Here is a 23,117-nt window from a genome sequence, read left to right as displayed (position 1 = left end):
GCCGTGGATAAAGTCCCCATCTGCTATGACATTTAGTTTTAAAGTGTGAATGTAATTCAGTGTTTGAAAAAAATTCTCTGTTAATTTTTGGAAGAAAGCAATGCCATTCAACATTTTTTCTTAGCAAGCTTTTACTTAATCTTCCTTTTAAGGACTCCCATGGGCAAAAAACCATTAACCTTTTAAACTTTTATTTTACATGAAATCTTTCTTAGACACAAGGGGGATATCAGCTTTCTTGTTGTTTTTCTCTTGCTCTGCAAACAAATCTGGGTAGTTAAAAACCATTACAACACAGGCGACGTTCACAAAATGGGTATAAGAGGATATTGTGTAGATGGGTTTAACTTGAAGAACGGATAAACGCTTTTAACCTGAATTTATAATGTGATGGATAGTCCCAGTGTAAAATACATTTTATGCTTCAAAACAAAGGAGAAAGCTAAAACTAACATTAGAAAGTCTAGAAAACACAATAAAATGTCATTTTATCTGCCCATTTTGACGCTACAATATGTAAACATTTTTTGCTATCAAAGAGCAAAGAATTTGGTAAACATAATGATAATATAATTGCAAATACATTTCTTACAGTATTTTAAGAGAAAAATCATGTTTAATAAAAAATATGTATCCAAAACTAAATATATTAATTACAGCTATCGTCTATCTATCGATCTTACTTCTCTATTCTCTTCCTCCCTCCCCAGAACTTTGCTAAGCCACATTTTATGAGAATATTCCACAAAAGTTTCTTATTAATTCTAACTGCCTTTATCAACGATTCATACAGAAAATCAATGTTTTCTGTACTACAGAGAACTCTCTTCGTCTTAAAATGTGGCCAGGCAGTGGGACACGTATGAAAACAGTTATTCAAGTTTATGTAAGCGCAGGATGAGATCCATTCTCTCCTTCCAGAGGGAGGAGAGCTGGACCTTCCTCCCAGGGCGTGTGTTCGTGGAGTTTGGAATTTAAAATGAGCATGAATGAGTATTCACAGAAGACTGTCGTTTTGTTTTCCTAGAATTTACGTGGTTTGCTTTCTCTCCATAATCTTTCTGCCCATCATGATTAAAAATCTGAAGTATCATTCAAGTTTCATTGTTCTGTCCCCAGATAATTTTTCATTTGTTTCTCTTTTGCACTGCTGTTTTTTTTCAAAGTCCTGCTAGCATCATCTGTTGGGAGTTCATCAAAAGGACTCTGTGTATACCTTTGTACACATTCATATGCATGGACAGGAATACAGAGCAAGTACTTAGATTGTATTTACATGCTTGTGCACGCATGCATGCAGGCATATAACTACGGGATAGGTTAAGAACCACTTTCCAAAATGGAAATTCAAGTTCGTTTTTACAGAGAAGTTATAAATAGTGTCACAACCTCCTAATTTCCTGGTGGCTGATAATTGCTAACTGGATGATATTAGCTGTGAAAGTTATATAATCTTTCTTGAGACTCAAAAAGAATGCCACAATATGTAAGTATTTTGAAAATCATTGTGTTACTTTCTTCCAGAATTCTTTATCAAGGTCATCAAACCAATGGAGCCAAAGCATATGTCATTAATAAGATTATTTTAGAAGATAATTTTAGTAATGAAATGGATAGCCCAAAACCTCAGTGTGCACATCCCCTGTGTGTGTTTATGTTGAACGCAATGCACAATGATTAATTCTTTTTAATTGGGAGAAAATATTTACAAGATAAGGATCTTCTCAGGCAAATGGTTGCAAAATTACCTATTTAAAATGTTCCCTTTGTTGTATTTTTTACATCTCATTCTATCCTCTTGGTGATTTTTATTTCTCTTCAATTACCACTTTTTCGTATAATAAAATGTAAAGCCATTTTATTTTCTTCATTTGCGACTATAAATACAGAGTACACAGAGTTATAATTCTTCAGTTTAAATGTTTCAGCTTGTTCCTATCAAAACCCGTGCACTTACTAAGCGGCTGAGTCGTTGAGCTGATATTCAGACGCCCTCTCAAAGCAGGCCTGAATGCCTGGGTCTCTCCACAGCCGCTTTATCAGCTCAGCCAGTTCCGGCGTCATGCTGCCATCTTCCAGGGTGTTCGCCATCGCGCAAAGTTGCCGTTCGTCTTCCTATGGGAATGTTTTCGTGAGAGGGATAAAAATGGGTTGTTATTTGGAATCACATGTTCTTTTTTTCTAAATAGAGCATTTCAATTTGATGATTTTTGTCTTATTCCTTTAGGTAATAGTTCCATTGAACATCTGTTCAATATATCTTAAGGTTAACAGAACTAACGTTTCTTATAATGGTTGGCTGATGTCCAGAAGAGTTCTCCGTTACAAAAACTAGGAAATATTATGGGGAGAACATAGGATATTTTGGTATATATCACTAACTTCTGACTATGATGTCAAAATGTTTAACAGAACTTTGGTGTAATTCCGTTGAGCTGTCGTAGGGTCAGAATGCTGGGGTGAAGCGGGAAGGAACTGATCTAATCTGGCATATTGTCTTCCTTTGATCATGGCCATATATCTTCCAGAAAATAAAAGTACCAAGTAAGAATTGGAGTAAAAATCTTTAAAATTGTATTTGTTAAAAAAAAATTGATATACAATATTATTTGCCATCACAGACCTCTTTGTAATCATATAAATAAGGAATGGTCAACATTTTGATTCACGCACTGTTTTTGAACATTCCTGCAGGTGTTGCTAATTGCTTGCCTTTAGAGTAAATCAGTAGGGCACAGGTGAGACTTCATTAAGGAAGAGAGGAGAGGAAAAAAAATAGAAAGCAAGAATTGTGGTAGTCCTAATAGGATATTTGGAGTAACAAGAGCAGAAGGAAAAAAACAGTTTATTTTATTTATTTATTTTTTTAAAGATTTTATTTTTCCTTTTTCTCCCCAAAGCCCCCTGGTACATAGTTGTATATTCTTCGTTGTGGGTCCTTCTAGTTGTGGCATGTGGGACACTGCCTCAGCGTGGTTTGATGAGCAGTGCCATGTCCACACCCAGGATTCAAACCAACGAAACACTGGGCCGCCTGCAGCGGAGCGCACGAACTTAACCACTCGGCCACGGGGCCAGCCCCAAAAACAGTTTATTGAGTAAATAATACAGTCCATGGTTTATTTCAACTAATCATCAAAGACATTTATGATGAAAAAAAATTTTAAGATTAAGAATGTGGGTTTCAGAATAATTAAAGTATTGACCATGATTCAAGACCAGGCAAAGGAAGACTAGGCTCAAATCATGCTTCTCCAAAGCTTGTACTCCTTCTCGCTCATACTCCTTCTAGTACATATTATTATACTCATGACAGCACGTTTAACATCTCACACAGTCCTCACAATAACAGCCACACAGATACTGTATTTTCCCATTTTACAAAGGGGCAGTCTAAAACTGGGAGGTCAATTTGGCAAACCAATAAGGACAATAAGCATTGAGAGAGCCAAATCCACACATATTTTGTGCGATGTCAGGTGGCTACCAATGAAGCATGTCCACTAAGGACCCATTGCTTTTCTGATACAGTTCAGTTTGTTATTATTTTAAATTGATGACAGGTTTATTTCACCGTTTTATTAAAAATCTGCTCTTTGCATGCAAAACTAAGGATATGTCTCTCATTGTTAAAGAGAGGCTCTGTCAAGACTAAAAACCTTATTTCGTCTTTCTTCACATTCAGATTTAATTGCCAAACCAAACTGATCAGATGATCATGAGGCCAAAAATTAGAAATGGCCAAAATCAAAGGCTTGACCCCATTTTCTTGCATCAGCACGGGGTAAATCTCAATATCCTTCTTCCCAATTAGTTGGATGTAAAGGAGAATTGCAAATCCAGCGAAATATGATCCAGTCACATTGCTGGCGTCATCCTTTCACTGTTACAGTGCCATTTAGGACAAATCATGCAATGAAACAGTTGCTCAGTTTTGTCCCTAAAGGGAGAAAGTTACACGCCCTCTTAGCATACCTTTATAAACCAAGCTAATATACTCTTCCATTTCTTTTTAAAATGTTCCATTTTTAATTTAAATATTCTTTACTTATATAGATATCATGAGTAAAGGCTCACCTTGAACATTTAAATGTCCTGAAGACTGACTGACCCCATTTCAACCCTAGTACCTCCCCTAGGGACCGGCCATCCTGTCAGTTTCATTTTTGTTTCTTGAGAAGTTTAATTTTTTTAGTTTATTGCATGCATTGGTAAAGCCAGTGGTGGTGATTTTCAAACCAGGCTGCACATTATAGGCACGCGGCGCACTTTAAAAAAATACTGATACCAGGACCTCAACCCAAATAAAATCAATCATAATCTCTGGGTGTCAGATTCTGCAAAGGTATTTTTAAAAACCTCCCAAGTTAAAAACCTCCAAGTTCGAACTGAGCAGCCCGAACTGAGAATCTGGCAATATACAGTTTTATTAACCATACACAACATCTCATTGGAACACACTGTATTTTGATTCTTGAAGTTCTTCTGCAGTTATGAAAGAGCTGACACAGTAATTTATAGAATCGAAATTCACTTGTTTAAGGGATTGGGCCCACTGATCAAATCTGAATTTTTTTTAATATATGACACCAAAATTAACCGGCCTTATGAGAAGTTGCCTTCTACATAACAGCCAAATTGATTGAAAACTGATTATCTTACTCTTATCTTTAGAAAACTCCAGTAATTTCCCCACAAACTCAAAATAAAACTGAAAGCCCTTATGGCTCACGAGGTTCCACGTGGTTTGACCCACATCTGTCTCTCCAATGTTATTTCCTTCTCTCTCCATCCTTCCCCATCTTTCCTCAAGATGCACTGAACTCCTTCCTGCAACTTGAACTCGCCCAGCCCCCATTTCAGAGCATTTGAAGGCCTGTTCCCTCCACGTCTTCCCTGTGGCTTGCTTCCTGTTTTTTCACGTCTCTTCCCAAATACCATCCCCTGAAGAATGCCTTCTATGGCCACCTTTCTTCCATCCTCTCATCACTCTTTGGTCCCTTACCTCCTTAATTTTACATCATGACACTTATTACTATCTGTATAGTGCATTTTTCTTTATTTACTTTGCATCTTTTATATTAGACTATAAGCCCCATGAAGACTAACAGTCTGTATTGTTTTGCTCATTTCTACATCCTTAAGACTGAGGAGAGAACCTAACACATAGTACATGTCCCTGAAATATTGTTTAATGAAGGAATCAATTAAATGAATATGCTAATTAGCTCCAACTTCATGATCTAGAGAAACTATAAGAAATCTCCAATAACTTCCAACATTTTTCAAATAGCTCCAAGGGGGTTTGAGTGGCTTCCTGAAGATTTTATCTCCTTATGATTTATTTGGAAAAGGTTGGGAATCGTGGTGGTTCTAGAATGGTTTGCTCTCTCAAGCTTGTACAGTTCTGGAACAATCTTGCATAGAAAGCAAAATACGTATTTTCTCTACAGGTTACCAGACCTTCCTGATCAATATTAGGAACCTCAGGTGGGACCTCATGGAGCTCATTCTGAACTCTACAGTCACATTTCCAGAGCTTGTAGAAAAGATATGTCAAAGAAAGGAGAGGCTATCATAACCTAGTAATTTTGGAAAATGTCAGTTTAAAAATGCCGAGTTTTGTTGCTACAAGGTTTTCAGAGCCTTGGGAGACTAATTTTGTTTGCCAATTTCCAAGAAGTTGTTATAGCATGTATGCATCCCAAACTTATCTGATCCCAGAGCTTTTATCATAGAATGTCTTGAGGAGTCAATGTTCTTTGGCTCATATTGTAGGGAGCTGTGTCAAAGACGGTCGCAAAACTACCTAAATCATGTGATAAAAGTGTGAGAACTTTCAACATTCTTTTATGTTGGTCTGGTGAATGTTTTAGATGTTCTAAAATAGGATGGAATAACATTCAGAGAGGATAAACAGAAATTTAGTAAATGCCTTTGTTATGCCCCTCTTGTCTCTTCAGCTTTACTCTCTTTATAAGTTCTATATTCGAGAACTTAGTCTGTCAAATATTAAACCAAAATGAGAACAAGCCCCCTCTAGCTGCGTCCTTCTTCAACTGCAGAGGCCGTCTCTCTCCTGCTCCTCACTCTCGTTCCTGAAATCACCTTTAAATGCTTCCCATATTCTCGTCTCATTTCTCAACACAGTTCACTGGATTCTTCATCCACAAATCCTCTAACGCTTCTTCTGTTAGATCCCCAATGACCTCTGTACTATTAAATCCAATAGATTCTTTTAAGTATACTTCTTCCTTGACCTCTCAAGACCTTTCAACTTAGATAATCTCCCATTGGAACATTTCTCTTGAATTCTGTGACTCCACATACTCCTAGTTTTCCTTTTTGTATTCCATCCTCTCTTCCAACGTTTCCTCTTCCTCTCAATGACCAGGAAATGATGGAGTCTTTCAACATTGTTACCTAAATTCCCCTTCTCCTCTCAATCGGAGCGCTTGTCCCCTGCCATCCCGTCCACTCCCTCAGCGTAAACCACGTGCCTGCCGTAGGGTAACAGGATGCCAATGATGGCAAGACTTAGATCTCTAACCAAAATATCTCTTTTGAACTTCAAAGGTACATCTTCAACTGCTTACGCATGTGGACATCCCACAGCACTTACAAACTCAACATTTCCAAAACAAAACTATTGAGTACTCCTGCATCCCCTCTTGTGAAACAACTCTCTTTCTCAGTAATTCTAGGGGCGAGTAGGATCCAGCCCCACATCCAGCTGTGCTGCCCTTTTGTAACAGCCGATGCTTTGTAATTGCTTGTCCAACATTAGTCTTTCCTCTCTCGAGGGCCAATCTATCTCCATCTCATTTAGTGCTGATTCCTAGGTATATCCCCAGTGTCCGGATAGATGTCTGCCATATCATAATAGTTTAATGAAAAATATTTCTTTCAAATGATGTTCAATGTGTAGACTTTGATACACAAATTTTAATGAGCCTACATTCAAAGTGATTATTGAAAAGGAATGATTTGCTGGGAGCTTACATTCTGCAAAACTTTGCATTTAAGTGGATTTCTTGTGTTTCTGCTTTGTCCTATAATAGTCCTTGGAATTTAGTGAGGAAAGTACTAACATTTTGTGGATGAAAAAACTGAAAATCATAGAGATTAAGTAACTCGTCCAAACTTATAGAATTAGTGACTGAAAAAGCTGATGCAAATTTTCTATCAGGAATCTTCTCTCTTTGATGATGTACAGATGGATGTGTAAAAACACATAAACTGGCATAAATAGACAACTCAAAAGGTAACAGAAAGCCATAGGACATCACAACTCAGAAAACCACGTGCAGGTAAAGCGTGTAGTAATTAATCTGTTGAATAAACCATTTAAGCCAGATGCAGGCTGTATTAATCTGAAAATCAAATAATAAAGAATGTGATTGAAACTGCTGTAGTTTACATCAAGTCAGCGCCTGACAACGGTGATACTGATATTTGAAGACATAGGTACTCCTGAGAAGTTGTACCTATTGCTTGGTGCTGCTTAAGTTACTCTGCTTACACCGTTCAATGTCCGATGTGAATAAATTGCATTTACTTTTATTTTTTAGCTCAGTATACGGCAGCAATGTACGGAATCTATTATTTTCACTCCACCTGCATGCCAGGCCATCTACACTCTTAACCAACAGATTTCAGGCCTTTGGTGATGACTGGCATCACTGATTTGCAAACACTGGGCCATACAAAGTACATGATGTATTTAAATAAGTAGCACTAGGCAAGGTGGTGATTTCCAACTTCTGCCATGCAAATATGTGGAATATTACACATGCAAATTCAAGCACTGTTAAATCATCCTCAAAGGAATGCAGAAGGAACCCCTGTTTCAGGAACTACTATTGCTTAGAAGGAAAGAATAAAAGAAATATTCCTAATCACTATAGGTATTTTTACAAAAATCCTTGCATAGGAAAAGCGCTCTGACAGAAGCCAGGAGGAGTGGGTTTTGCCCTCAACTCTAGCTATTTTAAGGCAGGCCAGATTTCTAATCCTCTTTGGCCCCTGTTTTTCACATCTTTCAATACGGGAGTTAGGCCAGGTTGTCTTAAGGGCTAGGTTAAATGCTGGGTTGTTAGAAGAAGCCAGAGTCGGACCCACAACTGAACTACCCTCAAGTGAAAACATAACCACTAAGTCACAGCATGGTGAAGAACAAAAGGATGTTGGCGGTCAGTTCCCGCAGCCGCTTTTTACTGGAGGCAAATTGTAACCTAGAGAAGGAGGCAACTGGCTGGAGCCACGTTCCTCTCTGTTTTCATATCCTGAAAATTTCAGTACAGATTAGTACTACAGATGTAGTAAAAGTCCTACTGTTTTATGGCTCAAACTCCACTCTAGGACCCACGATGGTCACCCTAGCGTACTTACGACACTTCTGGGATGCACGTAGTCAATGCCGAGGGTGCCCATGGCTTTCACGATAGCGAGGATGGACTGCAACGTATTGCTGTGGATCACTGCTTTGAACTCCATGCATTCTTGCTCGCTGTATCCGTTCTTATGGATGATCCTACAACGTAACGTGGAAAGCTTTTGTGAGCTGAATAATCAACCTCTTGTAATACCAGAACACATCGGTAATAATTTGCTTGAATAAAATTACGGTATAATTTGTTAAAAAAGGAAGAATTTTGTCCATATGTATATGCTAAATCTGAACAATTTTTATGGCTTTGAATTTTTATTATCATTGGGGTTTAATACAATTTTTTTTTTCTGAGCTCCTCAGGCTAAATATAAGGAGGACTTAGGATTTGCTGTAGATAAACCTCTATTTAAAATGAGTAAATGATAAGCATTTTACTTAGAAAGTTTATTTCTGTTCAAGACAAATATTTTCAGATTCCCAGAGTTCTGGAAATGCGTGTGGTGTTTATAACCTGATGTCTAGAGGAAGTGACGTAATTTAGTAGAACATCAGTGTCTTTTCCTGTCACTTAAGACACGCTAGAAAATAAGAGTGCCTCTTTCTATTTATAGGATTAACAAAGGCGTCTTTTCTCAACGTGGGTAATTACCTGCTGTTAAATCCTGTGTCACTTTGCCTCTGTGTGCGTGCCACTGAACTCTCCAAGTGGGAAAGCCCAGACACTCTGTTTGGCTGAACTCTTCTTTTCCTTCCACTCATTCAATCAGAACTCAAAGTTTTAATAATAGTTTTGAAATAATACATTAAAATAGATCTGCCTGTTAAGAACTAGATTCTTTGCATATCCTAATTACTTTATTGCATCTTTCTTGCATAATACATTCTTGATCCTTCCTGTCATTTTATTCTTATTGTTTTTGAAGTGATTTGTGTTCATTAGGCATCATTTTGGATGTCATATCACTGAGGATTTGTGTTGTGTCTATAGGCACAGAGGCTGTAGGAAAGGAGGAAGAGAACACAAATGCCTCTCGAGATGTTAAAACCTTCAAATACACGGGTTCTGCAGTGAGAGGATAAAGGCAGTACCTATAGCTATTACTTCTTGTTTTTGATATTTGATTGCCAGTTTTCTGTCTTTTTACTTTAAACCTGGCCATGTTTGTCGTGTTGTATTAAACAATTAAATAACTTAAATAAAGAAATAAAACAGACAAAGGCTGTAGAAAAAATGCAGTAAAATGTCTTTACGGATAGGTCATGAATAAGTTCATTAAAGAATCTCCAGTTCTCTGTCAAAAATTGAAACTGCAGAAGTATTTTAAATGTTAAATTAAAATGGCAATTACAGATAAACTGGGGGCATTTAGGTTTTCTTACTGGAACAGGTTTTAATCTATCCTTTCATCATAGGACTAGGAAATATCTATCACAACGCAGACTTAAAAATGTCCCGTTGTAGTGGGAGTGTAAACAACATTGTTTTTCTCTGGGCTGCACAAGTACATGTCTGTGAATAGACTCTCTGCCTGCAAGTTGATTCCTAGGTCTGTTCAAAGTAATAACTACTGGCATTTTCTGTAACATACTGCATTATGTGCTGAAGAGAATGAATAAATTATATGAGTCCTTCCTCCACAAAACCTATAGAGTAGAGCTCCACTGTCCAATACAGTCCCCACTAGACACATTAATTAGATTTAAATAAAGTTAAAAATTCTGTTCCTCAATCACACTAGCCACGTAATAGCCACACGAGGCTAGCAGCTACCATATTGGAGTGGGCGGATAGAGAACCTTCCTACACGGCAGAAAGTTCTATGGGGGAGGACTGGACCATGGGAAGATAGAGAACATAATCCAGTTTTGTACAGTCGATGATGTCCAGCAACAACGTCTGCACATGGTACGACGAACTAGTAAAGAAAAAGTGATAATCTCTACTGGATACGCGAGTGTAGGGGATCAGGGGAGACTGCCTGGAAGCGGTGATCATCAGTTGATTTTTCAGGGATAAATAGTCATGTTCAGAGTCAAAAGGAAGGAGACCATTCCAGGCCGAAGGATCAGTTTGACCAAATAGATGCTTACAACCATCGAGCTATTCATATGTACCAAGCTCCATTTAAGAGCTTTGCATGTCTTGTCTTCTCACTTCCCATAATAAGGCCTTTAAAGTCGGTAAAATTTTCATCTCTATTTTACAGGTAAGAAACGTAGGCACAGGTATTAAGCAACGCCCCTGGCTCACTCAGTTAGAACGTGGTGCAGCTGGGCAGCAAGCACAGTCTGCTTTTAGAGCCCATGGTCTTAGCCCCCAAGCTGTACCGCCTTCCACAGCATGCTAGTCCGTGGGATATACAAGCTCAGCATTTCTGAAGCAGAAAATAGGAAGGGGGAGATTATGACACATTAGGATGGAGAGACAGGTAAGAGCTGGATCCTCAAGTGTCTTATGTACCACGACAAGCGGTTTGATCTTGATGGCATAGGTGAAGTGTTCGATTCAGGAAAGAGACACAACAATTTTTTTAAGAGATCAGTTGGTGGCAGCATGGATAACGGGTGCAGTGGAAGGAAGATGAGGGAGGTAGAAACTATTTAGCAAGATATTTTGTTAATTTAGGTTAGAAATACTGAGGTTTCGAAGTTAAGGTAGTGACAATAGTGAGAAATGCCATGTCTGGAGACATAACTTGCGTAGATGTGGCATAATTTGGTGAGACGGTGAGGGGTCAGCATAACTGTACCTAGATTTATTGCTTCAGAGGCCGATGTTGGTGTAAGTCATTTTAGGGGGATAGAGGCCAGATGGGGAGATAATCTTAATGTCATTTATTCTGATTTGGACCTATTTATACAATATAGAAGTAGATGTATCTTCTTTCCCGGTTTAGACAAAGTGTCTGAGTTTGAAAGAAATGTTCTGGGACAATCCACTTGAAGATGGTAGTGAGAATCACTGGACTCCACCAGTTTTCGTTTGATGAAGGTGTAGAATAAGCAGAGAAGAGGACCTTGTACATCAGAGACACAGACACTTAAGACGTAGGCGAGAATCAGGGACTAAAGCAGGTGAGCTAGGAAAGACAGCTATCCCAGACTCCAGGAAGAAGTTTTAGGAAGGAAAAGCCCAAAGGGGCCAAATGGAATTAAAATAAGGACTCAAGAACGCTCATCAAAAATGGCAATTAGGAGATCATAATTGATGTTGACAAGGGCAGTTTCTGTGACCTGCCAGACTCAAGAGTGATGGAAATGGCTGAAGACTAAACGGGAAGAGAAAGAGTAAAGAGAGCTAGTCTTGACCTGGAGACGCTACCGAGAAAAGGAAGGGAGGATGAGGAAGAATGAGGGGACTCACTCGTTTTTAATAATAGAAGTATTACTTGTTCATTGTTGAAAATGTGAAAAGCCCAGCAATGTTAAAAACGAAGGTGCAGTGTAACTTTAAATCTCATTACCGAAGTCAAATTTCTTTGAACATTGGTATACGTCCTTCCATTTAAAAAAATTATCTGTTTGTCAGTTGAGATAAAGATGTTTACGCATTTTCGTGTCTGGTTTTTCAGTTAACATTAAGTATTTTCTCCTACTAAAACTTTCTTGTATCCATAAAACTTGTAATGGATGTAAAATATTTCAGTTGAAGGGTGAATAGTCCCATAGTTTCACAATCTATTTGCTTGTGTTTTATTTTAATTTAGGGTACTTCATTCTAGCTCATATTTCATTATTTAAGTAAGACTGACATACATCTCTTTACACATGAATTTTTCATATTTACATTATTTTATTTTCATACTTTTTCAAATTTAAAGCATTTTGTTAAAAATTCTCAGAAAGGTATTTAGAAGATCAATAGTTATTATTTTCCCAGCTTACTGTGTATATTGCAAAAATTATTTATACAAATTTGCTAGAACATATAATTTTACAAGTAGTGAAGAGAAATATTCACTTCTTACTACCTCACCCTTATTGGCTAATATTGTTTTAAAATCATTGTTTTCTGGGGCTGGCCTGGTGGTGTACTGGTTAAGGTTGCATGCTCTGCTTTGGTGGCCCAGGATTGGTTGTTTCGGATCCCAGGCACAGACCTACGTACTGCTCATCAAGCCATGCTGTGGCAGCACCCCATATACAAAGTGGAGGAAGATAGGCACAGATGTTGGCTCAGGGAAGATCTTCCTCACCCCCCACCCAAAAAAATATTGTTTGCTAATTTACAAAGATGAAAAATAGCTCATTTTTGCTTTAATTTTTATTTATTTTATATTAGTGGGGTTAAACTAAAATACTTATATTTAATATTCGAATATTGTCTGTAGTGAACTGTCCGTTGACAGTCTCTTCCCATTTATATAGATATTGGGCAGCTTATTGTTTTTCTTAAAAATCTATGTCTTCATATATTGAGGTAGTCAATTATTTATCTGTCATATTTATTATAGATTTTTTTCTAGTTTTCTATTTTTTGTTTAATAATATGTATGGTTTAATATATTTAAAAGTTTTAATGGTCATATAGTCAGAAAATTGGTCATTTTTTTTTTTTTACTGCTCTTAACCTCATAGAGAATGGACAGGGTCTGAGAGGTTCGAGCATGACTATGAGCTGGACGAGAACAGGCAGACACAGTGTGATGTTACAAGGCAAGGCCAGGTGATGTGGGTGCAAGGAAGGAGCTGATCAGTGTTCAGGACAAAGAAAGTCTGTTCTTCGAAGACAGGAGAGAAGGTCAAAAACATGGTTGCAGATATAGGGGAGAGGAGTTTCAAAGGTGGGGCTTAAATATTGGTTGATATGGAACTTACATGGCATTATTAACCAGAAAGAAGAAAACAGAGTGGTTTAGACTATAAATAGACAATTTCATTGACTGGGCTTATTCCTTCATATGATAAGTTCCAAAAAACAAGGTCCTCAAACATATAATTACCAATGAGCTAAAAAATGATTGTCATTTTCTCCTATAGCAAGAATTGTCCTTTAAAATTCTCCATCAGTCACAGAGCCATGCAGTTTCACATACTCATCGCCACTTGACGATTTCCATTTTTTTCATTTAGACATTGCATTCTTGAATATACCACCTATGTGTTCATTATATCCTTAGTAAGAAATTCAGGTTTACTTATTTCATTATAAAGAGAAAAAAAGTAGGGAAAATAATACCAGAACAAATTGAAATGTATGATTGGGATAACTTTAAATATGCGTTTAATTCCCAGGTAGGCAAAATGCCAATTAGGTTAAAAATATTCTTTTCTCCTAAATTCACAGGGATCATTGATTGACATATTTTGAATTGTTTATGGCTGATACCCACAATATTAGAGCCCTAGATCATATGCAGATTAACATATTTAAAACAGACCTGCTTTTACTATTCACCTTGCTGAGAGACAAAATTTAAAAGAAAAATGGAAATTATAATATTACTCATCTGTTATGCTTTCTGCTAAAGGATAGGAAGAATATTAGCAGAGGAATCGTGACAGCTCTGCCACTTCCTGTGATTTAGCGACTACCAATCATATTTTCCAGAAGTATTTATTTTAGGAACAGTCAAATACATGGACAGACATCAAATATTCAACATGTAAAATACTGTGTACCTACTTCATTTGTTTAACGATAGTACTCTTTCCAGATTCTCCTGCTCCTGCAACAGAAAGAGGGAAGTGTTACCAACCAATAGTCACGAAATTCATCTAGATGTTAAACCTGTGACTATCGCTATCTCATGGGCGAATTTTTAGCAGATACCTTTCCAACACAAAGAGGGAGAGGAATCTCTCAGTCAGGTCTTGGAAGGCGTTAGCTGTCTACCTTCCAGGATAGCAGAAGAAGATCAAACCCTTCTATACTGATGTTAGCCCCAGGTTTGGGTCTGGTTCCAGGTGGAGAGCATCTTCTAAAGCAAAATGCATAGACCAGCAGGAAAAAATGCTCTTATCACATTTGAACATAATTTGGAAAGCTTGCATTTCCTGGATTTGCAACCCAAGGAAAGTGGTCCCAGCTTCGTGGTCTCTGTATCACTCTCATTCTCCCAGAATGTCTCCTTATATATCCTATTTGATTAAATAGCAAGAAGAAAAACCCCACTAAGCAGTAATCTTTCATTTCCAGAACCACTCAGCCTATTCCATTAGTACACAGACATTTCTCTTCTGTTTAAACAAAGGAAAGTTGCTAATAGCACTAAACAAACCTCAAGAGCCAAGGGGTGAGAATGACACGGGAGTGTCTGGGGATGGATTCCACATTCCTGGGGCGGACAGCAGTAGCATCATAGGGAACCTGCTGCACTTACCTGGAACATTTGTTTAATTGATGACATACAACATACAACTTTACTTTGGTCTTGTCCATTCTGCAAACATCATGTAGAGGAATACAAAAGTCACATGAATTTTAGAATATAAAACATGAACTTTTAGTGAAAAAAATCAACCATTGTTCAGGCTATGTCTCAAGGCTTTTTGAACATATTTCTTGAGTCTCCTTTGCCATTAAGAAGTATTTCCTTGGGAAATGAAAACTGAGAAGTAGTGAAGTAAAATGTGATGACCTGGCTTTGAGTTTTGGCTCCATGTGTGTGCGTGTGTGTGTGAAATATCTTCACAAGTCCTTTAACACCTTAATTTCCTTATCTGTAAATTGAGAATACTTAACTCACAAGATTATTAGAAGACTACAATGACATAATAAGCATGAAATTCTTTGCAATCTCTAGTGCAAAATAAAACATAAAGCAAGGTAGTCTGAAAATCCCAAGATGTAAGAAATTTTGCAACGTTTTGTAAGGAGAACAGTATAAAGATACCCTTCACATGTTAAACAAATGATGTGGGAGCAACCAGATGTGGAAAAACTCTTATATGACAACACACTAGAAATAATTTGTAGTGATTGATAAATATACGTATATATACTAAAACTATGAAAGTTCGAGAGGGATACGTGGATGAAAAATCTTTGTAACCTTGCAGTAGCCAAAATTTTCTGAGATAAGACATAAAAACAAACAAGCAAAAAGTAAAAAATTGATAAATTGGACCAATCAAAGTTAAAAATGTTTGCTCTTCAAAAGACATTATTAAGAAAATGAAATGACTGGGGCCATCCCAGTGGTGCAGCGGTTAAGTTTGCATGTTCTGCTTCGGTGGCCTGGGGTTCCCCAGTTCAGATCCCAGGTGCAGGCACGGCACCACTTGGCAAGCCATGCTGTGGCAGTCATCACACATATAAAGCAGAGGAAGATGGGCATGGATGTGAGCTCAGAGCCAGTCTTCCTCAGCATAAAGAGGAGGATTGGTAGTAGTTAGCTCAGGACTAATCTTCCTCAAAAAAAAAAAAAGAAAAAGAAAATGAAATGACAAGCCTCTGACTAGGAGAAAATATTCACATCACATATAGCAAACAAAAGACTGGTAGCTAGGTTTACAAAAATTCTGATAAGTTCATAATAAGACATAACAATAAAATTAGACAAAAAAATTTGAATTGATATTTCTCAAAGGAAGATATATGTGACCAATAATCTTATTAAAAAATGTTCAATATCATTAGTAATCAAGGAAATGCAAATTAAACCAAAGAGAGATGGCATGACATATCCGTTAGAATGGCTAAAATTTAAAAGTTCACAATACCAAGAATTGGCAAGGATGTGGAGCAATTGAAATACTCTGACGTTGCTGGTTGGAAGGAAAATGGTACAGTCACTTTGGAAAACAGGTAGCAGTCTCTTAAAACGTTAAGCACACACGCATCGTGTAATCCAGCAATTACCTTCCTAGGTATCTACTCCAAAGAAATGAAAATGTGTGTCCTCTCTAGGATTTGTACAGGAATGTTCCTAACGGCTTTACTCGTAATAGTCCCAAAGCAGTGACACCCAAATGCCCAATAACAGGTAAACAAATAAACAAAACGCAGCATATCTTTGCAACAAAATGCAACCAGCAATAAAAGGAAACAAACTATAGACACACACAACAACATCAGTGAACTCAAGATAATTATGCCCAGTGAAAGAAGCAAGGTACAAAAGGGTATATTTGTTTTATACATTCCGTATGTATATTTATTCTGTATACTCCACAGTACATTTATTCTATTTACATAAAATTCTAGAAAGTACAGTTTTCCCAACACCATTTATTGAAGAGACGCTCCTTTCTCCATGGTATACTCTTGGCTCCCTTGTCGAATATTAGCTGTCCATAAACGTGTGGATTTACTTCTGGGCTCTCAATTTTGTTCCATTGATCTGTGTGTCTGTTTTTGTGCCAGTACCATGCTGTTTTGGTTGCTATGGCTTTGTAGTATAATTTGAAATCAGGGAGTGTGATACCTCCAGCTTTGTTCTTTTTTCTCAGGAATCCTTTGGCTATTCGGGGTCTTTTGTTGTTCCATATAAATTTTAGGATTCTTTCTTCTATTTCTGTGAAAAATGCTGTTGGAACTTTGATAGGGATTGCATTGAATCTATAGATTGCTATGCAAAAGAATGAATGTAGACCATTACCTTACACCGTGCACAAAAATCAACTCAAAATGGATTAAAGACTTGAATGTAAGACCTGAAACCATGAGACCTCTAGAAGAAAACATAGGCAGTACGCTGTATGACATTGGTCTGAGCAGCATATTTTCAAGTCCCATGTCTGACCGGGCAAGGGAAACAAAAGAAAAAATGAACAAATGGGACTACATCAAACTAAAAATCTTCTGCACTGCAAAGGAAACCATCAACAAAACGAAAAGACAACCTAACTGGGAGAAGATATTTGCAAACCATATATCAGATAAGGGGTTAATATCCAAAATATACAAAGAACTCATACAGCTTGACAACAAAAAAACCAACAACCCAATTCAAAAATGGGAAAAAGATCTGAACAGAGATTTCTCCAAAGAAGATATACGGATGGCCAACAGGTATATGAAAAGATGCTCAACATCGTTAGCTATCAGGGAAATGCAAATCAAAACTGCAATGAGGTATCACCTCACTCTGGTCAGAATGGCTATAATTAACAAGTCAGGAAACAACAAATGTTGGAGAGGATGTAAAGAGAAGGGAACCCTTGTATACTGCTGGTGGGAGTGCAAACTGGTGCAGCCACTATGGAAAACAGTTTGGAGTATCCTCAGAAAATTAAGAATAGATCTACCATATGATCCAGCTATTCCACTGCTGGGTATTTATCCAAAGAACTTGAAAACACAAAGGCATAAAGATACCTGCACCCCTATGTTCATTGCGGCATTATACACAATAGCCAAGACTTGGAAGCACCTTGGTGCCCATCAAGGGACGAATGGATAAAGAAGATGTGGTGTTTGTACATGACGGACTACTACTCAGCCATAAGAAATGATGAAATCCGGCCATTTGTGACAACATGGATGGACCTTGAGGGTATTATGCTGAGTGAAATAAGTCAGAGGGAGAAAGTCAAATACCATATGAGCTCACTCATAAGTAGAAGATACAAACGACAAAAAAAAAAAGCACATAGCATTGGAGATTGGACTGGTGGTTACCATTGGGGAAGGGGGGAGGGGGGAGGGCACAAGGGGTGATCAGGCTCACATGTGAGGGGATGCACTATAATTAGTGTTCGGGTGGTGAACATGATGTAATGTATCCAGAATTTGAAATACGATGTACATCCGAAAAAAAAAAAATTAAAAAAAAATTCTAGAAAGTACAAACCACAGCACAGTGACAGAATCCACATCACTGGTTACCTGTACAAGAGGGAGGAGGAAGGGATGGATCACAAAGCGGCATGAGAAAAATGGGGAGGTGATGAAAATATCAGTATCTTGACCATGATAGTGATGGTTTCGTGGGTGTATACATCTGTCAGAGGTCATCAAATTGGACCCTTTAAGTATCTGTAAATTATTATATATAAATTTTGTCTCGATAATCTTGTTGAAAAAATATAAACCACCAACATTTAGAAAACCAACAACATTATATGTCATTATTAGGAAGAATACAGCACGTAAATCAAAACACTTCAACACTATGCTGCCATAATAACTTGAATCTATGTCTGCTTTATAAAGTAGGGCATTACATATTTATAGCTGTATTCTCAGCAGTAGAATAAATGCCGTGGGACTCAGGAGGATTCATACAAGGATGTTTAAAATGATAATGGTGTAAGGGTGACTGCCACATGAAAAGAAACTGAAAATGAATATGACTCGAGAGCAAAAAAGATGAAAGAATTTCCTTAAAATTACTACAATATGTAAGGTATGGATAGAGTACAAGAACAAACTTTTTAGTTTTTACTTATTTATGAGTCGACATGTGAGGGATGGGGGTGGGGAAGGAGCAAATTCAGGGGGCTTCTTGAAGTTTAAAAGTTCTGGTTTTACAGACGGGAGAAAAGCAGAGTCACCAAGAGTTGATAAAACTTGATAATATGAATTTGTTTGTAAAATGTTTAGATAGAATCACCAATAAATCTCTAAAGTACTGAGGAAAACTCAGTATTTTATAATCGATGCAAAATCATGTCCTTTAGGATGTTTCCTCAGGTTACAATGAACACTTATCATTAAAAATATGATATTGAAAAATGATAGTGACCAAGGGTCTGGCATAAAATGCCCAGCAGTAAATTTTCAGTCTCATACTAATTTCTGTAGCTTTAAGAGAAGCAGAGGGCTCGGTATTTACTGGAAGTTCCAGGAACTGGGTCATAGGATATCTTTGAAGTCTCCGTGTGCCTGCAAATTTTGGACCTACTTCAAAGTAGCACAACTAAGACAATTTTAAAATTTCCCAGGGAAAACCCTAAATTCATGAAAACTAATAGACATAGACATATCCCTCAGCTTGGTAGTCAAGTGCCTAGTTTTACCAAAACTAGTATGATTTTGTGGAAGCAAAAGTAATATGACTTTTGGTAACCCCGAGTCTCAGAATTTTATTCAAATTACATCAAAATATATGTTGAACCAGAGGACTCCGACTACCCTATGTAGATATTTAACCCCACTGTCACCCACTTTATCGTCCTTTGCCTACTCCACTTTGTTCCTAGCGCTTATCTTATTCTACAACCTTACAAACGATTCACATGGTGTTTTCAATTTTTCCTGTCTGTCTTTCGTCACTGCAAGGTAAACACCACAAGGGCCGGGGTCTTCATTCGTTGCACCGAGAACAGTACGAAGAAAACTGACACTCCAAAAATAACATTTTGTCCTCAGTATTATGTATCTTTTTTTTTCACATTGAAACATTTCTGCCTGATTTGCAAGGTCATATACGTTTGCAATTTAGTTCTATTTCACGGCAAACTTGTCTTGTCTCGGGCATACCCAAATGGATCTTATTTCTGCCGTTACCTGAAACAGCTGCCCGCCTTGTAGGACACTGAGGAAAGCAGAGTGGGGGGGCCCTGGGAAGCGATGCTGTATTGCCTGGTCGTGACGTGTGGATTCTTCCTCTTGGGTAAACCTCCAGCGCACTTGGCTTTGTGGTTTTGTGCTAGTGTGGTCCACACCACACTGTGAAATTTGGAACAAAGTTGATGAACGCAAAATCAACCCCAGCAATTTGCTAACCTTTCTTCACAGACTTTTGTTAACATAAACGCAAAGTGACAGATTGGGCACGAGTGCCTCGTTGAATGGAGGCTGCCATGTCCAATCACGAAACATTCGAGAATAAAATAAAAATCACACTAAAATATCACCTCACCCATTTTCAGAAGACGACTGGCTATATTATTTTACAAAGCTGAGCACTGCTTGTTTGCAAGAGTGGCAAGAGCAGATCAGTGAGCTTTGCACAATATCTTGCTTTGCTGGCTTTAGAAAAATAGCTATTTTGCTCCAGGATGTGTGTCACTTTGAAAGGAAAGTTATCCAACAAGATTATAAAACTGCTCTTGATGGTTTTTGTTTTAAACTCGCCAACAATAGACGTGGACGGTAGAAATTATATCATCATCCTAGCCAGGTGATGGATTTGGAGAATATCTCACTTCTTCAAATATATTTTTTCAATTTTGCTATATGGAAAATCGCTGAGTGACGGGGAAGTGGGAGGAAAACCGACGGGCCCAATAGGAACCCCAGTACTTGTCCGCTCCGCTGTATTTAGTGCTGTATTTTGTTCAAACAGAGTGGAAATATCGGGGAGAGAAACTGCCGAGAAAATCTGAGACCGAGAAAAGAATGTCTCGTTTCTATCAATAAACATTTCTTTAAATAATTCTATAATATCTATGACTTCTACATGAAGTGAAAGAAATTTAGAGAATTTTCACTTAAATAAATTATCTACCTTGAGAATAATGAAAAAAAATGTGTAAAGAATTTTTCCGAATTGTATCAGCATATACATCATGGACGAATACAGTATCCACTAAGAACCGGTATTGAATACATTAAAACTGTTAAATAATCATAATCCAATTTCATTATATTCATTCTGTATTACTGACTAGCAAAAAATTTATCATAAATCTGAAAAAAAGTGACTTTTAGACAACGTCAGAGAGTTAATGTACATTCAAAATCGTCTTTCAGGCTTCACAAATGTGGCCAACCGGTAGTCATACAGATGACACTACGACATGGCAAGTTTCCAAAGTTATTTCTGACGCCAGTGGGTACGTTATTACATAAAGAGTCTTTATAACTCAGCTGGTCATGAAGGATGTGTCTCAGATAAGCAGAATGATCAACTGCTTTAAAAAATGTAGATTTTTATAAAACTATAATGAAACATTACTTCTTTCCCTTGGAAGCCTTTAAAAAAGGTTTCTGGATCACTCCTGGCTCTACATAGCGACTTCAGTCTTTCTATACGAAGCTCCAGTATAGTCAAACACAGCACTAACGGGAAAATTCCTGAAGAAAAGCAATCTCTCCAAAAATCTCGTTTATTGTTTGGAACTCCACTGCAAAGTTATTTCAGAAAGCGTTGAGGCCCATTCTCACAATGTTTCTAGGTCTTAGTTCACAATAATCATTCCATTCTTGTAAGATTAGATCATGTTCCAGAGTCAAATATAGACCTCGAACAGCACGTTCACACGGGCCGTGGGTGTCCTCAAATAATCTTTTCCTTCAAGACTGCGGCCATCACTAAAGTTATTATCTGGGTCAAGGGGCACCAAGGGAATTTTACCAAGATACGCATTTATTTCTTTGAAGTAGATAGTGCCTTAAGTAGTTAAATATTTAAATTTGTGCTTAATTCATACTTTAACACTCAAATTATTTCATTCTTAATAAGAATAAATTAGAGATTCTAGTCCACATTTTAATTTACAAATACTAAAAACGATTTTAAAGCTACATGATATCTACACCTATAACTAAACTTCAACTGAACACACTCAAGGCTTCATTGCTTATTTGGTACAACTTGTTAAAACAAACAAAAAGAGAATAAACACTTTGACTAACGGTTATGCAGAAGGTGTTTTGGAGTTGGTCTTAAAAATCACATAATTGTACAGAAGGAGGAAACTTTAGAAAGCAACCAGCTATGCACATTTCTTCCTTCTACACACAAGAAAAATATATCCAGTAGAGATTATGATAGTCACCCAAGTCCCAGATGTACCTTGAAACAAACTGTCTCCTGACTCCCACGTGAATGCTATGCTGTTGCTTTCTTTTTAACTATGCGCTAGTAATGTCAACATCAAAATGATTGCAACACTTATACATTATTTTAAATTCACTTATTTTGAATTAATATGAAAGCACTGTGCTTTCGTAGACATGTTGGGATGCAGTGTCTGCTTGTCATCGGTTGGGAGACTGTTGGCATGTAATAGTTTGAGAGTAGCCCTTTTTGAACCAACTTCATTTTGTTCCACTCACCATTCCTCTTTCTCATGGAGCAACAACAAGATTATCAGTCTCTCCCTCCCGACAGCACTTCAAACAGTCTAGACAGAAGGCAGGAAAATGCAGTAGGCATTCTCATGTTTTGGAATTAAATAAATATGAACTGGCACACATTTCTGACTTGGAGTGTCTTGATCAGATTTAATCTCTCTGAGAGTCGGTTTCCTCTTTTATAAAATTGGGTTATTAATATCTACCTCTTGGCGTTTTGGCAGATTAAATGACAGATGTGAAATGCCTGGGACACACTCTAACATACAGTGAGCTCTCCACGTTTTCTGTTATTTGAAGCGTGCGCTCTCTCTTTTCTAAGAGACTTTTTAAGTATTAATGTGTTCCATTCCTTTAATCCTTTCTCATGGAACGTGGTTTTTTGACCCTTACCCTCTGAACCACACTCCATGCAAGAGCCGATGCCCTTCTGGAACTCTGGAACTGAAAATTGTGCCATATACCAGGTCTTTTATCAACAGCACTGATTTTCTGATGGAGCAGGATAGAAATGCAACCTAGGTTGGCCTCAGGCCTGGTACTTGTTTTTAAATACGTAGAACACTTTTCTTAATAAGGACCATGATTAGTTTGTCTGCTTTCTTTTATTCTTTGTAGCTTTATCATATATTGGGCTTGCAGTAGTTAAATTTTTTCTACTCTTTTCCACATCACCACTTAGCAAACAGATTCTCCCACATACGTGTGTATAATTGATTTTGAACCTCAATTAACAGTATCTATTAAATTCCATCTTACTTATTCGGGCAAAGCGTTTCTGCTAGTTGAGATCACTTGGAATTTTAACTTTATCTG

The 23,117-nt window shown here is 37.5% G+C and overlaps 1 protein-coding gene across 3 annotated transcripts in view; it reads right to left on the bottom strand.

The window, feature by feature from the left end:
• Positions 1-23,117, bottom strand: part of GNAT3 (G protein subunit alpha transducin 3) — a 65,896-nt gene that overhangs the window by 16,395 nt on the left and 26,384 nt on the right. For 2 of the 3 annotated variants that reach the window (XM_070264317.1, XM_001487934.6), the window contains exons 2-4: positions 14,019-14,061; positions 8,392-8,533; positions 1,958-2,115 (exon numbers count right to left, since the gene is read on the bottom strand). In XM_070264317.1, the coding sequence (XP_070120418.1) occupies positions 1,958-2,115; positions 8,392-8,533; positions 14,019-14,023 (305 nt within the window). In that variant the 5' untranslated portion in view covers positions 14,024-14,061. Of the gene's footprint in view, positions 1-1,957; positions 2,116-8,391; positions 8,534-8,827; positions 8,866-14,018; positions 14,062-23,117 lie in introns of those variants that run through there. The other variant, XM_070264318.1, reaches the window with a different exon arrangement.

The sequence above is a fragment of the Equus caballus genome, chromosome 4, assembly GCF_041296265.1.
Source record: "Equus caballus isolate H_3958 breed thoroughbred chromosome 4, TB-T2T, whole genome shotgun sequence".
In the NCBI taxonomy this organism is placed as follows: domain Eukaryota; kingdom Metazoa; phylum Chordata; class Mammalia; order Perissodactyla; family Equidae; genus Equus; species Equus caballus.
Note: the sequence above shows the minus strand (reverse complement) of the source record. Positions and strands in the feature narration are given on the sequence as shown.